Source organism: Pseudophryne corroboree, unplaced genomic scaffold (assembly GCF_028390025.1).
Source record: "Pseudophryne corroboree isolate aPseCor3 unplaced genomic scaffold, aPseCor3.hap2 scaffold_1053, whole genome shotgun sequence".
Lineage (NCBI taxonomy): Eukaryota > Metazoa > Chordata > Amphibia > Anura > Myobatrachidae > Pseudophryne > Pseudophryne corroboree.
In genome coordinates this window covers 109,859-130,633 of record NW_026967680.1, presented here as the reverse complement: position 1 = coordinate 130,633, position 20,775 = coordinate 109,859, and the positions used below count along the sequence as shown (strand labels likewise).

At 45.1% G+C, this 20,775-nt stretch overlaps 1 protein-coding gene across 1 annotated transcript in view; it reads right to left on the bottom strand.

Annotated features, from left to right (window-relative positions):
• BSN (bassoon presynaptic cytomatrix protein) overlaps window positions 1–20,775 on the bottom strand; it is a 117,764-nt gene that overhangs the window by 14,094 nt on the left and 82,895 nt on the right. The window contains exons 9-11 of the mRNA XM_063950542.1: window positions 19,260–19,394; window positions 9,865–9,919; window positions 8,871–8,945 (exon numbers count right to left, since the gene is read on the bottom strand). Of these exons, the coding sequence (XP_063806612.1) occupies window positions 9,879–9,919; window positions 19,260–19,394 (176 nt within the window). The 3' untranslated portion in view covers window positions 8,871–8,945; window positions 9,865–9,878. The remainder of the gene's footprint in view (window positions 1–8,870; window positions 8,946–9,864; window positions 9,920–19,259; window positions 19,395–20,775) is intronic.

Below are 20,775 nucleotides of genomic sequence, written 5' to 3'. Positions count from 1 at the left end.
ATGTATATGGTAGGATTTGGAAGCACTACCGTCTATCCCTTCTGTATATGGTAGAATTTGGAAGAACCACCATCTATCCCTTCTGTATATGGTAGGATTTGGAAGAACTACCATCTATCCCTTCTGTATATGGTAGAATTTGGAAGAACCACCATCTATCCCTTCTGTATATGGTAGGATTTGGAAGAACTACCATCTATCCCTTCTGTACATGGTAGGATTTGGAAGAACTACCATCTATCCCTTCTGTGTATGGTAGAATTTGGAAGAACTACCATCTATCTCTTCTGTCTATGGTAGAATTTGGAAGAACCACCATCTATCTCTTCTGTATATGGTAGTATTTGGTAGAACTACCATCTATCTCTTCTGTATATGGTAGGATTTGGTAGAACTACCATCTATCTCTTCTGTATATGGTAGGATTTGGTAGAAGTACCATCTATCTCTTCTGTCTATGGTAGGACATGGAAGAACCACCATCTATCTCTTCTGTATATGATAGTATTTGGAAGAACTACCATCTATCTCTTCTGTATATGGTAGGATTTGGAAGCACTACCGTCTATCCCTTCTGTATATGGAAGGATTTGGTAGAACTACCATCTATCTCTTCTGTCTATGGTAGGACTTGGAAGAACCACCATCTATCTCTTCTGTATATAGTAGTATTTGGAAGAACCACCATCTATCCCTTCTGTCTATGGTAGTATTTGGAAGAACTACCATCTATCTCTTCAGTATATGGAAGGATTTGGAAGAACTACCATCTATCTCTTCTGTATATGGTAGGATTTGGAAGAACCACCATTTATCCCTTCTGTATATGGTGGTATTTGGAAGAACTACCATCTATCTCTTCTGTATATGGTAAGATTTGGAAGAACTACCATCTATCTCTTCTGTATATGGTAGTATTTGGAAGAACTACCATCTATCTCTTCTGTATATGGTAGGATTTGGAAGAACTACCATCTATCCCTTCTGTATATGATAGGATTTGGAAGAACTACCATCTATCTCTTCTGTATATGCTAGGATTTGGAAGAACTACCATCTATCCCTTCTGTATATGGTAGGATTTGGAAGAACTACCATCTATCCCTTCTGTATATGGTAGGATTTGGAAGAACTACCATCTATCTCTTCTGTATATGGTAGGATTTGGAAGAACTACCATCTATCCCTTCTGTATATGGTAAGATTTGGAAGAACTACCATCTATCTCTTCTGTCTATGGTAGTATTTGGAAGAACTACCATCTATCTCTTCTGTATATGGTAAGATTTGGAAGAACTACCATCTATCTCTTCTGCATATGGTAGTATTTGGAAGAACTACCATCTATCTCTTCTGTATATGGTAGTATTTGGAAGAACTAGCATCTATCTCTTCTGTATATGGTAGGATTTGGAAGAACTACCATCTATCCCTTCTGTAAATGGTAGTATTTGGAAGAACTACCATCTATCTCTTCTGTATATGGTAGTATTTGCAAGAACTACCATCTATCTCTTATGTATATGGTAGGATTTGGAAGAACTACCATCTATCTCTTCTGTATATGGTAGGATTTGGAAGAACTGCCATCTATCTCTTCTGTATATGGTAGGATTTGGAAGAACTGCCATCTATCCCTTCTGTATATGGTAGAATTTGGAAGAACTACCATCTATCTCTTCTGTATATGGTAGGATTTGGAAGCACTACTGTCTATCCCTACTGTATATGGTAGAATTTGGAAGCACTACCATCTATCCCTTCTGTATATGGTAGGATGTGGAAGCACTACCGTCTATCCCTTCTGTATATGGTAGAATTTGGAAGCACTACCATCTATCTCTTCAGTATATGGAAGGATTTGGAAGAACTACCATCTATCTCTTCTGTATATGGTAGGATTTGGAATAACTACCATCTATCTCTTCTGTATATGGTAGGATTTGGAAGAACTGCCATCTATCCCTTATGTTTATGGTAGTATTTGGAAGAACTACCATCTATCCCTTCTGTATATGGTAGGATTTGGAAGAACTACCATCTATCCCTTCTGTCTATGGTAGGATTTGGAAGAACTACCATCTATCTCTTCAGTATATGGAAGGATTTGGAAGCACTACCATCTATCCCTTCTGTCTATGGGAGTATTTGGAAGAACTACCATCTATCTCTTCTGTGTATGGTAGGATTTGGAAGAACTACCATCTATCCCTTCTGCATATGGTAGGACTTGGAAGAACCACCATCTATCTCTTCTGTATATGGAAGGATTTGGAAGCACTACCATCTATCTCTTCTGTATATGGTAGGATTTGGAAGCACTACCGTCTATCCCTTCTGTATATGGTAGAATTTGGAAGCACTACCATCTATCCCTTCTGTATATGGTAGGATTTGGAAGCACTACAGTCTATCCCTTCTGTATATGGTAGAATTTGGAAGCACTACCATCTATCTCTTCAGTATATGGAAGGATTAGGAAGAACTACCATCTATCTCTTCTGTATATGGTAAGATTTGGAAGAACTACCATCTATCTCTTATGTATATGGTAGGATTTGGAAGAACTGCCATCTATTCCTTCTGTATATGGTAGTATTTGGAAGAACTACCATCTATCTCTTCTGTATATGGTAGGATTTGGAAGAACTGCCATCTATCCCTTCTGTATATGATAGGATTTGGAAGAACTACCATCTATCCCTTCTGTCTATGGTAGGATTTGGAAGAACTACCATCTATCTCTTCAGTATATGGAAGGATTTGGAAGCACTACCATCTATCCCTTCTGTATATGATAGGATTTGGAAGCACTACCATCTATCCCTTCTGTATATGATAGGATTTGGAAGCACTACCATCTATCCCTTCTGTATATGATAGGATTTGGAAGCACTACCATCTATCTCTTCTGTATATGGTAGGATTTGGAAGAACTACCATCTATCCCTTCTGTATATGGTAGGACTTGGAAGAACCACCATCTATCTCTTCTGTATAAGGAAGGATTTGGAAGAACTACCATCTATCTCTTCTGTCTATGGTAGGATTTGGAAGAACTACCATCTATCCCTTCTGTATATGGTAGGACTTGGAAGTACCACCATCTATCTCTTCTGTATATGAAAGGATTTGGAAGAACTATCATCTATCCCTTCTGTATATGGTAGGATTTGGAAGAACTACCATCTATCCCTTCTGTATATGGTAGGACTTGGAAGAACCACCATCTATCTCTTCAGTATATGGAAGGATTTGGAAGAACCACCATCTATCTCTTCTGTATATGGAAGGATTTGGAAGAACTACCATCTATCTCTTCTGTCTATGGTAGGATTTGGAAGAACTACCATCTATCTCTTTTGTCTATGATAGGATTTGGAAGAACTACCATCTATCCCTTCTGTATATGGTAGGATTTGGAAGAACTACCATCTATCTCTTCTGTATATGGTAGGATTTGGAAGAACCACCATCTATCCCTTCTGCATATGGTAGGACTTGGAAGAACCACCATCTATCTCTTCTGTATATGGAAGGATTTGGAAGCACTACCATCTATCTCTTCTGTATATGGTAGGATTTGGAAGCACTACCGTCTATCCCTTCTGTATATGGTAGAATTTGGAAGCACTACCATCTATCCCTTCTGTATATGGTAGGATTTGGAAGCACTACAGTCTATCCCTTCTGTATATGGTAGAATTTGGAAGCACTACCATCTATCTTTTCAGTATATGGAAGGATTTGGAAGAACTACCATCTATCTCTTCTGTATATGGTAAGAGTTGGAAGAACTGCCATCTATCCCTTCTGTATATGATAGGATTTGGAAGAACTACCATCTATCCCTTCTGTCTATGGTAGGATTTGGAAGAACTGCCATCTATTCCATTTGTATATGGTAAGATTTGGAAGAACTACCATCTATCTCTTCTGTATATGGTAGTATTTGGAAGAACTGCCATCTATCCCTTCTGTATATGATAGGATTTGGAAGAACTACCATCTATCCCTTCTGTCTATGGTAGGATTTGGAAGAACTACCATCTATCTCTTCAGTATATGGAAGGATTTGGAAGCACTACCATCTATCCCTTCTGTATATGATAGGATTTGGAAGCACTACCATCTATCCCTTCTGTATATGATAGGATTTGGAAGCACTACCATCTATCCCTTCTGTATATGATAGGATTTGGAAGAACCACCATCTATCTCTTCTGTATATGGAAGGATTTGGAAGAACTATAATCTATCCCTTCTGTATATGGTAGGACTTGGAAGAACCACCATCTATCTCTTCTGTATATGGAAGGATTTGGAAGAACTATCATCTATCCCTTCTGTATATGGTAGGACTTGGAAGAACCACCATCTATCTCTTCTGTATATGGAAGGATTTGGAAGAACTATAATCTATCCCTTCTGTATATGGTAGGACTTGGAAGAACCACCATCTATCTCTTCTGTATATGGAAGGATTTGGAAGAACTACCATCTATCTCTTCTGTCTATGGTAGGATTTGGAAGAACTACCATCTATCTCTTTTGTCTATGGTAGGATTTGGAAGAACTACCATCTATCCCTTCTGTATATGGTAGGATTTGGAAGAACTACCATCTATCTCTTCTGTATATGGTAGTATTTGGAAGAAACACCATCTATCTCTTCTGTATATGGTAGGATTTGGAAGAACCACCATCTATCCCTTCTGTCTATGGTAGTACTTGGAAGAACTACCATCTATCTCTTCTGTATATGGTAGGACTTGGAAGAACTACCATCTATCTCTTCTGCATATGGTAGGATTTGGAAGCACTACCATCTATCTCTTCTGTATATGGTAGGATTTGGAAGCACTACCATCTAACCCTTCTGTCTATGGTAGTACTTGGAAGAACTACCATCTATGTTTTCTGTATATGGTAGGACTTGGAAGAACCACCATCTATCTCTTCTGTATATGGTAGGATTTGGAAGCACTAACATCTATCCCTTCTGTCTATGGAAGGATTTGGAAGAACTACCATCTATATCTTCTGTATATGGTAGGACTTGGAAGAACTACAATCTATCTCTTCTGTATATGGTAGGATTTGGAAGCACTACCATCTATCCCTTCTGTCTATGGAAGGATTTGGAAGAACTACCATCTATCTCTTCTGTCTATGGAAGGACTTGGAAGAACTACCATCTATCTCTTCTGTATATGGTAGGACTTGGAAGAACTACCATCTATCTCTTCTGTATATGGTAGGATTTGGAAGAACTACCATCTATCCCTTCTGTCTATTGTAGTACTTGGAAGAACTACCATCTATCTCTTCTGTATATGGTAGGACTTGGAAGAACTACCATCTATCTCTTCTGCATATGGTAGGATTTGGAAGCACTACCATCTATCTCTTCTGTATATGGTAGGATTTGGAAGCACTACCATCTATCTCTTCTGTATATGGTAGTACTTGGAAGAACCACCATCTATCTCTTCTGTATATGGTAGGATTTGGAAGAACTACCATCTATCTCTTCTGTATATGGTAGGATTTGGAAGAACTACCATCTATCTCTTCTGTATATGGTAGGATTTGGAAGAACCACCATCTATCCCTTCTGTATATGGAAGGATTTGGAAGAACTACCATCTATCCCTTCTGTATATGGTAGGATTTGGAAGAACTGCCATCTATCCCTTCTGTATATGGTAGGATTTGGAAGAACTGCCATCTATCCCTCTTGTATATGGAAGGATTTGGAAGTTCCACCATCTATCCCTTCTGTATATGGTAGGATTTGGAAGAGCTACCATCTATCCCTTCTGTCTATGGTAGGATTTGGAAGAACTACCGTCTATCCCTTCTGTATATGGTAGGATTTGGAAGAATTACCATATATCCCTACTGTCTATGGTAGGATTTGGAAGAACCACCATCTATCTCTTCTGTATATGGTAGTATTTGGAAGAACTACCGTCTATCCCTTCTGTATATGGTAGGATTTGGAAGAACTACCGTCTATCCCTTCTGTATATGGTAAGATTTGGAAGAACTACTGTGGCCGGAGAGAGCCCTCCGCCACATGGTTAATGACGGCCGTGGCACTGTAGGGGTTAATCCTTAGCTGCCAGGCACCATTTGGACAATAGGCGCTTGGCGTCACTGTTGAATGTACTTACGGCACTGGGCGCGGACTGTTTAAAAATATGTTTAATGATGTGTTTTAACATGTCATATGCAGTGCTCTGTGTACAATTGTAGGATTGCATGTTTAAATGTATTTATATTTAAGATGTGGTCACCTGTATTTTAAAGGGAAAAATGCACTTACTATATCTGTCTGAATAAGGATCTCCTATCTTCTGGGAATAGGAAGTGGCATGCTAATCGCCCTCTCCCAGCAGATGTGTGAATGACAAAACCCTTTTGATGTGCACGGCAGGTAATGGCTGTGAGTGTCAGATTGGGTTGGGAACCTGTATTTATTTATGTAGCTGGTTTCATTGATATACGAATCCTGAATGGTAGATGCAGGAAGGAATAATATTTGTTTGGGAAATAAAATACAAACCGTATTTGAAGCTATGTGATAAATTTATCAATAGTGAATGTTAAACTGATAAACGTCTGTGTGACAGGAAAGAGGAAATTGTTTTATTCATTTATTTGTATTTTGTAAGATATCCTGATTGGATAGAAAGGACTCAGGGGGGACATGACCCCCTGTTGTACTGTGTGGAAAATTGACATAAAAAGTAGGCCTGCGAGCATCCAGAGTGTATTATACCAACTACATTCTGCTGTGAATATCTTGCTGTATGCTGTTTCCCCTAGCAATAGGGAAGAGTTCTCTTTAGAACTATTGCAAATAAATGCCATTTGCCTCAAGAAGACCGCGTCATCTTGTGACCTACAGGGCTATAAGAAACTTAGCCCCGTTCACCGGATGTCCAGGGTGAACCAGCGTCTCCAAGTTCTGACTTCCGCCAGCTACCGGTAGAGGCCTAGTCAAGTGACTAGTGGGGATTTGTCAACACCACACAGGTGTGGTAAGGCAGCGTGTCGGCACATACAGAGCAGAACCGTGGTTCCAAACGCCACGGCAGGTTAGGAGTTTGGTGGTGGCAGCATAAACCCGCCCACGGCGCAGTGGGTGGAGTCAGTAACAGGCGGTTACTGACGGTAAGCGGGAATCCCCTATGTGGCCAGGTCCGGTGTGACCTAAATATCCATTCTGTGCACTGGGGACGGGAGCGAAAGCGATGAGGGCTTTTCGTACGGGACCGTCCGGTCACAACTACCATCTATCTCTTCTGTATATGGAAGGATTTGGAAGAACTGCCATCTATCCCTTCTGTCTATGGAAGGATTTGGAAGAACCATCATCTATCCCTTCTGTATATGGTAGGATTTGGAAGAACTACCATCTATCCCTTCTGTCTATGGTAGGATTTGGAAGAACCACCATCTATCCCTTCTGTATATGGTAGTATTTGGAAGAACTACCGTCTATCTCTTCTGTATATAGTAGTATTTGGAAGAACCACCATCTATCCCTTCTGTCTATGGTAGGATTTGGAAGAACCACCATCTATCCCTTCTGTCTATGGTAGGATTTGGAAGAACCACCATCTATCCTTTCTGTCTATGGTAGGATTTGGAAGAACCACCATCTATCCCTTCTGTCTATGGTAGGATTTGGAAGAACCACCATCTATCCTTTCTGTCTATGGTAGGATTTGGAAGAACCACCATCTATCCCTTCTGTATATGGTAGGATTTGGAAGAACCACCATCTATCTCTTCTGTATATGGTAGGATTTGGAAGAACCACCATCTATCTCTTCTGTATATGGTAGGATTTGGAAGAACCACCATCTATCCCTTCTGTATATGGTAGGATTTGGAAGAACCACCATCTATCTCTTCTGTATATGGTAGGATTTGGAAGAACCACCATCTATCCCTTCTGTCTATGGTAGGATTTGGAAGAACCACCATCTATCTCTTCTGTATATGGTAGGATTTGGTAGAACTACCATCTATCCCTTCTGTATATGGTAGGATTTGGAAGAACCACCATCTATCTCTTCTGTATATGGTAGGATTTGGAAGAACCACCATCTATCCCTTCTGTATATGGTAGGATTTGGAAGAACCACCATCTATCCCTTCTGTATATGGTAGGATTTGGAAGAACCACCATCTATCTCTTCTGTATATGGTAGGATTTGGAAGAACCACCATCTATCCCTTCTGTATATGGTAGGATTTGGAAGAACCACCATCTATCTCTTCTGTATATGGTAGGATTTGGAAGAACCACCATCTATCCCTTCTGTCTATGGTAGGATTTGGAAGAACCACCATCTATCTCTTCTGTATATGATAGGATTTGGAAGAACCACCATCTATCCCTTCTGTCTATGGAAGGATTTGGAAGAACCACCATCTATCCCTTCTGTCTATGGTAGGATTTGGAAGAACCACCATCTATTCCTGCTGATGGGTAGTAATATGGTGGCACCTGAGGAGTTTGCTCTTCTCCAGTCTGTCAATACTGACACCTGGGTACTGCAGGCCGAGTAACAATGCTGCACAATATTGGAGCTGGACGTCAGATACAGAATTACACAACGTGAGTTTACTGACATCTAGGTTAATAGTGGATGCAGAACATATTCAGTCTCCAGTCACCAACAACGCATTTCTGAGGAAAACCAGCATGAAAATAAAATATTCCTGGCTGTAAATAATGTATGGCCCAGAGCACTGATAATGGCTTATTTGTATCTCCTTCATCATTGTGCATTACTGAAGTCACAGCCTCCTCTGTACCATGAGACATGGACATCAGGAGTTATACTCACTTTTATACCCAGAGTTCCACGCTGCAATTTGTCTTCACAGGATGCTTCATATGTGTCTTCATCCTCAGATCTCCACTGGTGTTACCGCCATGAAGAGGAAACAGGAGAGAGTAGAGTATAAGCCTGGCTTTCCTCGCAGTGCAGAGAGCAAAGGTCAGTAAAACGCGCTGGACACACAGGATACAGCGGTGAGACACAAGGGAGGTTATTGCTAGTATTGTCTCTCTGCAATGTCGTCATCTCTTACCCTGAGGATACGCTGTGTGTATGACATGGACAAGACGCAACAGTATACAGATGTACCGCAGATTGGATTGCCTGCCTCGTTATATATCTGCGCGCAGTTAATCCCAAATTAATACCACAGATGTCTCACTAGTCACATAGAGCCACAAACAGTGTGCATAAGGGTAGGTCAGTCATTCATATGTGATGTGTGTGCTTCAGACAGTATGCTCGGCTGAGGCAGGGACTGGAGTGGCTGGTGGTATGGTCTCAGTGAGGCGCTACGCTATATGCGGGTGTCATATAATGTCACAGAAGCAGGGTGGTGAGCAGCGGCCATTAAACAACAGAAAAGTCCAGTAGCGGCAGCTGGTTCATTAGACCCGAAAGAAAAGAATAAATCCTGGTCTCATTGTCCCTCCCTGAGCGTCGAGTCCAAGCGTCCAAGACGCAATAGTTGTAGACAAGGTAGTCTCACAAGGAACACAAATGTCTCTCACATAGATGGTCTGACCCAGGACGTGAGACAACCACAGTAGACTGATAAAAGCTTCTATTAAGGGTTTGCAGGTGTAATACAAACAAATTAGGATAAAACATAAGATACAACTCCAGTACACATATACAGTATAGCTACACTCTCTCAAGTAAATACAGAGAAATGACAATAATCATTATAATAATAATAATAATAATAACTAATAATGGCGAAACCTAAAAGTTATGCTGTAAAACGTCTTGCAATGAATTCCACGGAATAGTAACTTACCTTACAGAGCTCGCTCACCAAAACGAGGAAAATTTCTTGCCAAATGCAGACACCGCTGAAATTGGGAGAGTAAAATCAGGTTACTAGTACTAAATAGAATATGTTTGTGTTGTATCATTTGTAACAATCATACGTACTACATACTACTCACCCAGCGTGTAATATTATACAGGGGATACACTGCAGTGCACACCGTACTTACAGGGGATACACTGCAGTGCACACCGTACTTACAGGGGATACACTGCAGTGCACACCGTACTTACAGGGGATACACTGCAGCACATACTGTACTTACAGGGGATACACTGTAGCGCACACCGTACTTACAGGGGATACACTGCAGCGCACACCGTACTTACAGGGGATACACTGCAGCGCACACCGTACTTACAGGGGATACACTGTAGCGCATACTGTACTTACAGGGGATACACTGCAGCGCACACCTTACTTACAGGGGATACACTGTAGCGCACACCATACTTACAGGGGATACACTGTAGCGCACACTGTACTTACAGGGGAAACACTGCAGCGCACACCGTACTTACAGGGGATACACTGCAGCGCACACCGTACTTACAGGGGATACACTGCAGCACACACCTTACTTACAGGGGATACACTGTAGCGCACACCATACTTACAGGGGATACACTGCAGCACATACTGTACTTACAGGGGATACACTGTAGCGCATACTGTACTTACAGGGGATACACTGTAGCGCATACTGTACTTACAGGGGATACACTGCAGCGCACACCGTACTTACACAGGGGATACACTGCAGCACACACCCTACTTACAGGGGATACACTGCAGCACATACTGTACTTACAGGGGATACACTGCAGCACATACTGTACTTACAGGGGATACACTGTAGCGCACACCGTACTTACAGGGGATACACTGCAGCGCACACCGTACTTACAGGGGATACACTGTAGCGCATACTGTACTTACAGGGGATACACTGCAGCGCATACCGTACTTACAGGGGATACACTGCAGTGCACACCGTACTTACAGGGGATACACTGTAGCGCATACTGTACTTACAGGGGATACACTGCAGCGCATACCGTACTTACAGGGGATACACTGTAGCGCATACTGTACTTACAGGGGATACACTGCAGCGCATACCGTACTTACAGGGGATACACTGTAGCGCACACCATACTTACAGGGGATACACTGTAGCGCACACTGTACTTACAGGGGAAACACTGCAGCGCACACCGTACTTACAGGGGATACACTGCAGCGCACACCGTACTTACAGGGGATACACTGCAGCGCACACCTTACTTACAGGGGATACACTGTAGCGCACACCGTACTTACAGGGGATACACTGCAGCACATACTGTACTTACAGGGGATACACTGTAGCGCATACTGTACTTACAGGGGATACACTGTAGCGCATACTGTACTTACAGGGGATACACGGCAGCGCACACCGTACTTACAGGGGATACACTGCAGCACACACCCTACTTACAGGGGATACACTGCAGCACATACTGTACTTACAGGGGATACACTGCAGCGCACACCGTACTTACACAGGGGATACACTGCAGCACATACTGTACTTACAGGGGATACACTGTAGCGCATACTGAACTTACAGGGGATACACTGCAGCACATATTGTACTTACAGGGGATACACTGTAGCGCATACTGTACTTACAGGGGATACACTGCAGCGCACACCGTACTTACAGGGGATACACTGTAGCGCATACTGTAATTACAGGGGATACACTGTAGCAAATACCGTACTTACAGGGGATACACTGTAGCGCATACTGTACTTACAGGGGATACACTGCAGCACACACCGTACTTACAGGGGATACACTGTAGCGCATACTGTAATTACAGGGGATACACTGCAGCACACACCGTACTTACAGGGGATACATTGTAGCGCATACTGTACTTACAGGGGATACTCTGCAGCACACACCGTACTTACAGGGGATACACTGCAGCACACACCGTACTTACAGGGGATACATTGTAGCATACACCATACTTAAAGGGGATACACTGCAGCACATACTGTACTTACAGGGGATACACTGCAGCACATACTGTACTTACAGGGGATACACTGTAGCGCATACTGTACTTACAGGGGATACACTGCAGCACACACACCGTACTTACAGGGGATACATTGTAGCGCATACTGTACTTACAGGGGATACTCTGCAGCACACACCGTACTTACAGGGGATACACTGCAGCACACACCGTACTTACAGGGGATACATTGTAGCATACACCATACTTAAAGGGGATACACTGCAGCACATACTGTACTTACAGGTGATACACTGCAGCACATACTGTACTTACAGGGGATACACTGTAGCACATACTGTACTTTCAGGGGATACACTGCAGCACATACTGTACTTAAAGGGGATACACTGCAGCACATACTGTACTTACAGGTGATACACTGCAGCACATACTGTACTTACAGGGGATACACTGTAGCACATACTGTACTTTCAGGGGATACACTGCAGCACATACTGTACTTACAGGGGATACACTGTAGCGCATACTGTACTTACAGGGGATACTCTGCAGCACACACCGTACTTACAGGGGATACACTGCAGCACATACTGTACTTACAGGGGATACACTGTAGCACATACTGTACTTACAGGGGATACACTGCAACACACACCGTACTTACAGGGGATACACTGTAGCGCATACTGTACTTACAGGGGATACATTGTAGCGCATACTGTACTTACAGGGGATACACTGCAGCACATACTGTACTTACAGGGGATACACTGCAGCACACACCGTACTTACAGGGGATACACTGCAACACACACCGTACTTACAGGGGATACACTGTAGCGCATACTGTACTTACAGGGGATACACTGCAGCACATACTGTACTTACAGGGGATACACTGCAACACACACCGTACTTACAGGGGATACACTGTAGCGCATACTGTACTTACAGGGGATACACTGCAGCACACCCCGTACTTACAGGGGATACACTGTAGCGCATACTGTACTTACAGGGGATACACTGCAGCACACACCGTACTTACAGGGGATACACTGCAGCACACACCATACTTACAGGGGATACATTGTAGCATACACCATACTTACAGAGGATACTCTGCAGCGCATACTGTACTTACAGGGGATACATTGTAGCGCATACTGTACTTACAGGGCATACACTGCAGCACATACTGTACTTACAGGGGATACACTGCAGCACACACCGTACTTACAGGGGATACACTGCAACACACACCGTACTTACAGGGGATACACTGTAGCGCATACTGTACTTACAGGGGATACACTGCAGCACATACTGTACTTACAGGGGATACACTGCAACACACACCGTACTTACAGGGGATACACTGTAGCGCATACTGTACTTACAGGGGATACACTGCAGCACACACCGTACTTACAGGGGATACACTGTAGCGCATACTGTACTTACAGGGGATACACTGCAGCACACACCGTACTTACAGGGGATACACTGCAGCACACACCATACTTACAGGGGATACATTGTAGCATACACCATACTTACAGAGGATACTCTGCAGCACATACTGTACTTACAGGGGATACACTGGAGCGCATACTGTACTTACAGGGGGATACACTGTAGCGCATACTGTACTTACAGGGGATACACTGTAGCGCATACTGTACTTACAGGGGATACACTGCAGCGCACACCGTACTTACAGGGGATATACTGTAGCGCATACTGTACTTACAGGGGATACACTGCAACACACACTCACTGTACTTACAGGGGATACACTGTAGCGCACACCGTACTTACAGGGTATACACTGTAGCGCACACCGTACTTACAGGGGATACACTGCAACACATACTGTACTTACAGGGGATACACTGTAGCGCACACCGTACTTACAGGGGATACACTGCAGTGCACACCAAACTTACAGGGGATACACTGCAGTGCACACCGTACTTACAGGGGATACACTGCAGTGCACACCAAACTTACAGGGGATACACTGTAGCGCACACCATACTTACAGGGGATACACTGCAGTGCACACCGTACTTACAGGGGATACAATGTAGCACACACCGTACTTACAGGGGATACACTGCAACACAAACCATACCTACAGAGGATACACTGCAGTGCACACCGTACTTACAGGGGATACACTGTAGCGCACACCATACTTACAGGGGATACATTGTAGCACACACCGTACTTACAGGGGATACACTGCAGCACATACTGTACTTACAGGGGATACACTGTAGCGCATACTGTACTTACAGGGGATACACTGCAACACACACCGTACTTACAGGGGATACACTGTAGCGCACACCGTACTTACAGGGGATACATTGTAGCACACACCGTACTTACAGGCGATACACTGTAGCGCACACCGTACTTACAGGGTATACACTGCAGCACATACTGTACTTACAGGGGATACACTGTAGCGCATACTGTACTTACAGGGGATACACTGTAGCGCACACCGTACTTACAGGGGATACATTGTAGCGCACACCGTACTTACAGGGGATACACTGTAGCACACACCATACTTACAGGGTATACACTGTAGCGCATACTGTACTTACAGGGGATACACTGCAACACACACCATACTTACAGGGGATACACTGCAGCGAATGGCGTACTTACAGGGGATACATTGTAGCACACACACCATACTTACAGGGGATACACTGTAGCGCACACCGTACTTACATGGGATACATTGTAGCACACACCGTACTTACAGGGGATACACTAGCGCACCCCGTACTTACAGGGGATACACTGTAGCGCACACCGTACTTACAGGGGATACACTGTAGCACACACCATACTTACAGGGTATAAACTGTAGCGCACACCGTACTTACAGGGGATACACTGCAACACACACCGTACTCACAGGGGATACACTGTATCGCATACTGTACTTACAGGGGATACACTGCAACACACACCGTACTTACAGAGGATACACTGCAGCAAATGGCGTACTTACAGGGGATACATTGTAGCACATACACACCATACTTACAGGGGATAAACTGTAGCGTACACCGTACTTACAGGGGATACATTGTAGCACACACCGTACTTACAGGGGATACAATGTAGCACACACCGTACTTACAGGGGATACACTGCAACACACACCGTACTTACAGGGGATACACTGCAACACACACCGTACTTACAGGGGATACACTGTAGCACATACCGTACTTACAGGGGATACACTGCAGCACACACCGTACTTACACAGGGGATACACTGTAGCGCATACCATACCTACAGGGGATACATTGTAGCATACACCATACTTACAGGGGATACATTGTAGCATACACCATACTTACAGGGGATACTCTGCAGCACACACCGTACTTACAGGGGATACACTGTAGCGCATACTGTACTTACAGGGGATACACTGCAGCACACACCGTACTTACAGGGGATACACTGTAGCGCATACTGTACTTACAGGGGATACACTGTAGCGCACACCGTACTTACAGGGGATACACTGTAGCGCATACTGTACTTACAGGGGATATACTGCAGCACATACCGTACTTACAGGGGATACACTGTAGCGCACACCGTACTTACAGGGGATATACTGTAGCGCATACTGTACTTACAGGGGATACACTGCAACACACACTGTACTTACAGGGGATACACTGCAGCGCACACCGTACTTACAGGGTATACACTGTAGCGCACACCGTACTTACAGGGGATACACTGCAACACACACCATACTTACAGGGGATACACTGTAGCGCACACCGTACTTACAGGGGATACACTGCAGCACATACTGTACTTACAGGGGATACACTGCAACACACAACGTACTTACAGGGGATACACTGCAGCACATACTGTACTTACAGGGGATACACTGTAGCGCACACCGTACTTACAGGGGATACACTGTAGCGCACACCATACTTACAGGGTATACACTGTAGCGCACACCGTACTTACAGGGGTTACACTGCAACACACACCGTACTCACAGGGGATACACTGTAGCGCATACTGTACTTATAGGGGATACACTGTAGCGCACACCATACTTACAGGGGATACACTGTAGCGCACACCGTACTTACAGGGTATACACTGTAGCGCACACCGTACTTACAGGGTATACACTGTAGCGCACACCGTACTTACAGGGGATACACTGCAACACACACCGTACTCACAGGGGATACACTGTAGCGCATACTGTACTTACAGGGGATACACTGCAACACACACCATACTTACAGGGGATACACTGCAGCGAATGGCGTACTTACAGGGGATACATTGTAGCACACACCATACTTACAGGGGATACACTGTAGCGCACACCGTACTTACAGGGGATACATTGTAGCACACACCGTACTTACAGGTGATACACTGTAGCGCACACCGTACTTACAGGGGATACACTGTAGCGCACACCGTACTTACAGGGGATACACTGTAGCGCACACCGTACTTACAGGGGATACACTGTTGCGCACACCGTACTTACAGGGGATACACTGTAGCACACACCATACTTACAGGGGATACACTGTAGCGCACACCGTACTTACAGGGGATACACTGTAGCGCACACCGTACTTACAGGGGATACACTGTAGCGCACACCGTACTTACAGGGGATACACTGTAGCGCACACCGTACTTACAGGGGATACACTGTAGCACACACCATACTTACAGGGTATACACTGTAGCGCACACCGTACTTACAGGGGATACACTGCAACACACACCGTACTCACAGGGGATACACTGTAGCGCATACTGTACTTATAGGGGATACACTGTAGCGCACACCATACTTACAGGGGATACACTGTAGCGCACACCGTACTTACAGGGTATACACTGTAGCGCACACCGTACTTACAGGGTATACACTGTAGCGCACACCGTACTTACAGGGGATACACTGCAACACACACCGTACTCACAGGGGATACACTGTAGCGCATACTGTACTTACAGGGGATACACTGCAACACACACCATACTTACAGGGGATACACTGCAGCGAATGGCGTACTTACAGGGGATACATTGTAGCACACACCATACTTACAGGGGATACACTGTAGCGCACACCGTACTTACAGGGGATACATTGTAGCACACACCGTACTTACAGGTGATACACTGTAGCGCACACCGTACTTACAGGGGATACACTGTAGCGCACACCGTACTTACAGGGGATACACTGTAGCGCACACCGTACTTACAGGGGATACACTGTTGCGCACACCGTACTTACAGGGGATACACTGTAGCACACACCATACTTACAGGGGATACACTGTAGCGCACACCGTACTTACAGGGGATACACTGTAGCGCACACCGTACTTACAGGGGATACACTGTAGCGCACACCGTACTTACAGGGGATACACTGTAGCGCACACCGTACTTACAGGGGATACACTGTAGCACACACCATACTTACAGGGTATACACTGTAGCGCACACCGTACTTACAGGGGATACACTGCAACACACACCGTACTCACAGGGGATACACTGTAGCGCATACTGTACTTACAGGGGATACACTGCAACACACACCGTACTTACAGGGGATACACTGGAGCGAATAGCGTCCTTACTGGGGATACATTGTAGCACACACACACCATTCTTACAGGGGATACACTGTAGCGCACACCGTACTTACAGGGGATACACTGCAACACACACCGTACTCACAGGGGATACACTGCAACACACACCGTACTCACAGGGGATACACTGTAGCGCATACTGTACTTACAGGAGATACACTGCAACACACACCGTACTTACAGGGGATACACTGCAGCGAATGGCGTACTTACAGGGGATACATTGTAGCACACACACACACCATACTTACAGGGGATACACTGCAGCGAATGGCGTACTTACAGGGGATACATTGTAGCACACACACACACACCATACTTACAGGGGATACACTGTAGCGCATACTGTACTTACAGGGGATACACTGCAACACACACCGTACTTACAGGGGATACACTGCAGCGAATGGCGTACTTACAGGGGATACATTGTAGCACACACACACACACACACACACACACACACACACACACACACACCATACTTACAGGGGATACACTGTAGCGCACACCGTACTTACAGGGGATACATTGTAGCACACACACCGTACTTACAGGGGATACACTGTAGCGCACACCGTACTTACAGGGGATACACTGTAGCACACACCATACTTACAGGGGATACATTGTAGCACACACCATACTTACAGGGGATACACTGTAGCACACACCATACTTACAGGGGATACATTGTAGCACACACCATACTTACAGGGGATACACTGTAGCGCACACCGTACTTACAGGGGATACACTGTAGCGCACACCGTACTTACAGGGGATACATTGTAGCACACACCATACTTACAGGGGATACATTGTAGCGCACACCGTACTTACAGGGGATACATTGTAGCGCACACCGTACTTACAGGGGATACATTGTAGCACACACCATACTTACAGGGGATACACTGTAGCGCACACCGTACTTACAGGGGATACATTGTAGCACACACACACACACACACACCATACTTACAGGGGATACATTGTAGCGCACACCGTACTTACAGGGGATACATTGTAGCACACACCATACTTACAGGGGATACACTGTAGCGCACACCGTACTTACAGGGGATACATTGTAGCACACACCATACTTACAGGGGATACACTGTAGCGCACACCGTACTTACAAGGGATACACTGCAACACACACCGTACTTACAGGGGATACATTGTAGCACACACCATACTTACAGGGGATACAATGTAGCGCACACCGTACTTACAGGGGATACATTGTAGCGCACACCGTACTTACAGGGGATACATTGTAGTACATGCCCCTCAGTAATGTCTGTTCCCGTGGTACACACTGATAATCACAAACACGTATAGAAATGACGCGGCTCTCTGCGGTCTTGGTACAGTCAGTAATAACACTTATTGCATGGCATCCAGCTCAGCGTTTTGGGTTTATTAGCCACCCTTTTGCTGATACCTGAATACAAGCCTAATAAAGGTGAAATGTTGGCGCTGGATACCGTGCGTTACGTGTCATGACTGACTGCGCCAAGAACGGAGAGTGCCGCGCCATTTCACATATTCACACAGAGGCTGTGGCCAATGGAACGGGGTACTGTGGGGGTAGAGGTACCTTCAGTAAGTTTGCCTGCTTGCTCAGCTGCACCTCCAGGGAGTATTTTGGAGAACATGCTTTCCCCCTCTGGGCCTGGTGCTCCCGGAGCTGCCCCTGCAGGTGTGGCTGTTGGTTTCTGGCCAATTTTCGCACCTGTGAATAGAGGTAAACAGATAACATATAAAAGGTTTAGGACACGCCTGGCCAACTTGTAGTTCTCCAGCTACAAATCCCAGCATGCCCTGCCACAGTTTTAGCTTCCCCTAAAAGCCGAACTGTGGCAGGGCATGGTGAGGCGGGATGCAGTTAGGTTGCTGGCAGTCGGCATACCGGCGGTCAGGATAACGATTGCTGAATTCCAACCGCTGACAATGTCGCCAGCCGGAATCCCGGCTAGCAGGGGCTATTCCCACTTGTGGGGGTCCACGACACCCATAAAGTGGGAATAGAACGTGTGGCGAGAGCAGCGAGCCCACAAGGGGACTATTTGTGATCACCCCGCTGCCGGCATACTGGCGGCCGGAGTGCCGTTTTCGGCCGCCGCATATCATACTGGACCCGGAGGGGCTTGTAGCTCACAACAGCTGGAAAGCCACAGGTTGTCCAGGCCTGGTTTAAGATGTGCTGTTTTGGTGGCCCTACTAATCTGTGCAACAGGTCTATACCACCAGACTGCCCCTTCATAGGACTCGAGCAGAAACTGATGAGTGGTATGTACCGTGAGGACCATTACAGCCATCGATGAGCCCAGAACATCTGGAGTTATCCATTACTGTACATAGATACAGGTTTGTGAGGGTTCAGCTCATCTTAGTGGTTAAGACGGCAGGTTTCTTGATGTAATATAGGTGACAGCTTATTCATGTACTTACAGTATAATGGAATATAATTGGAAACTTAATGGGAGGACTCATTTTGACTGAAACTCCTACCATAAATACAATCTGCAACATGTCTCCTCTCCTGACTTCTTGTCTAATCTGCCTTCCTATGTAGACTCTACAGCAAGTCTTCTCCTGGGCCAGACTGCCTTCCTATGTAGACTCTACAGCAGGTCTTCTCCTGGGCCAAACTGCCTTCCTATGTAGACTATACAGCAGCTCTTCTCCTGGGCCAGACTGCCTTCCTATGTAGACTCTACAGCAGGTCTTCTCCTGGGCCAGACTGCCTTCCTATGTAGACTCTACAGCAGGTCTTCTGCTGGTCCATACTGACTTCCTATGTAGACTCTACAGCAGGTCTTCTCCTGGGCCAGACTGCCTTCCTATGTAGACTATACAGCAGGTCTTCTACTGGGCCAGACTGCCTTCCTCTGTAGACTATACAGCAGGTCTTCTCCTGGGCCAGACTGCCTTCCTATGTAGACTCTACAGCAGGTCTTCTCCTGGGCCAGACTGCCTTCCTATGTAGACTCTACAGCAGGTCTTCTCCTGGGCCAGACTGCCTTCCTATGTAGACTCTACAGCAGGTCTTCTGCTGGGCCATACTGCCTTCCTATGTAGACTCTACAGCAGGTCTTCTCCTGGGCTAGACT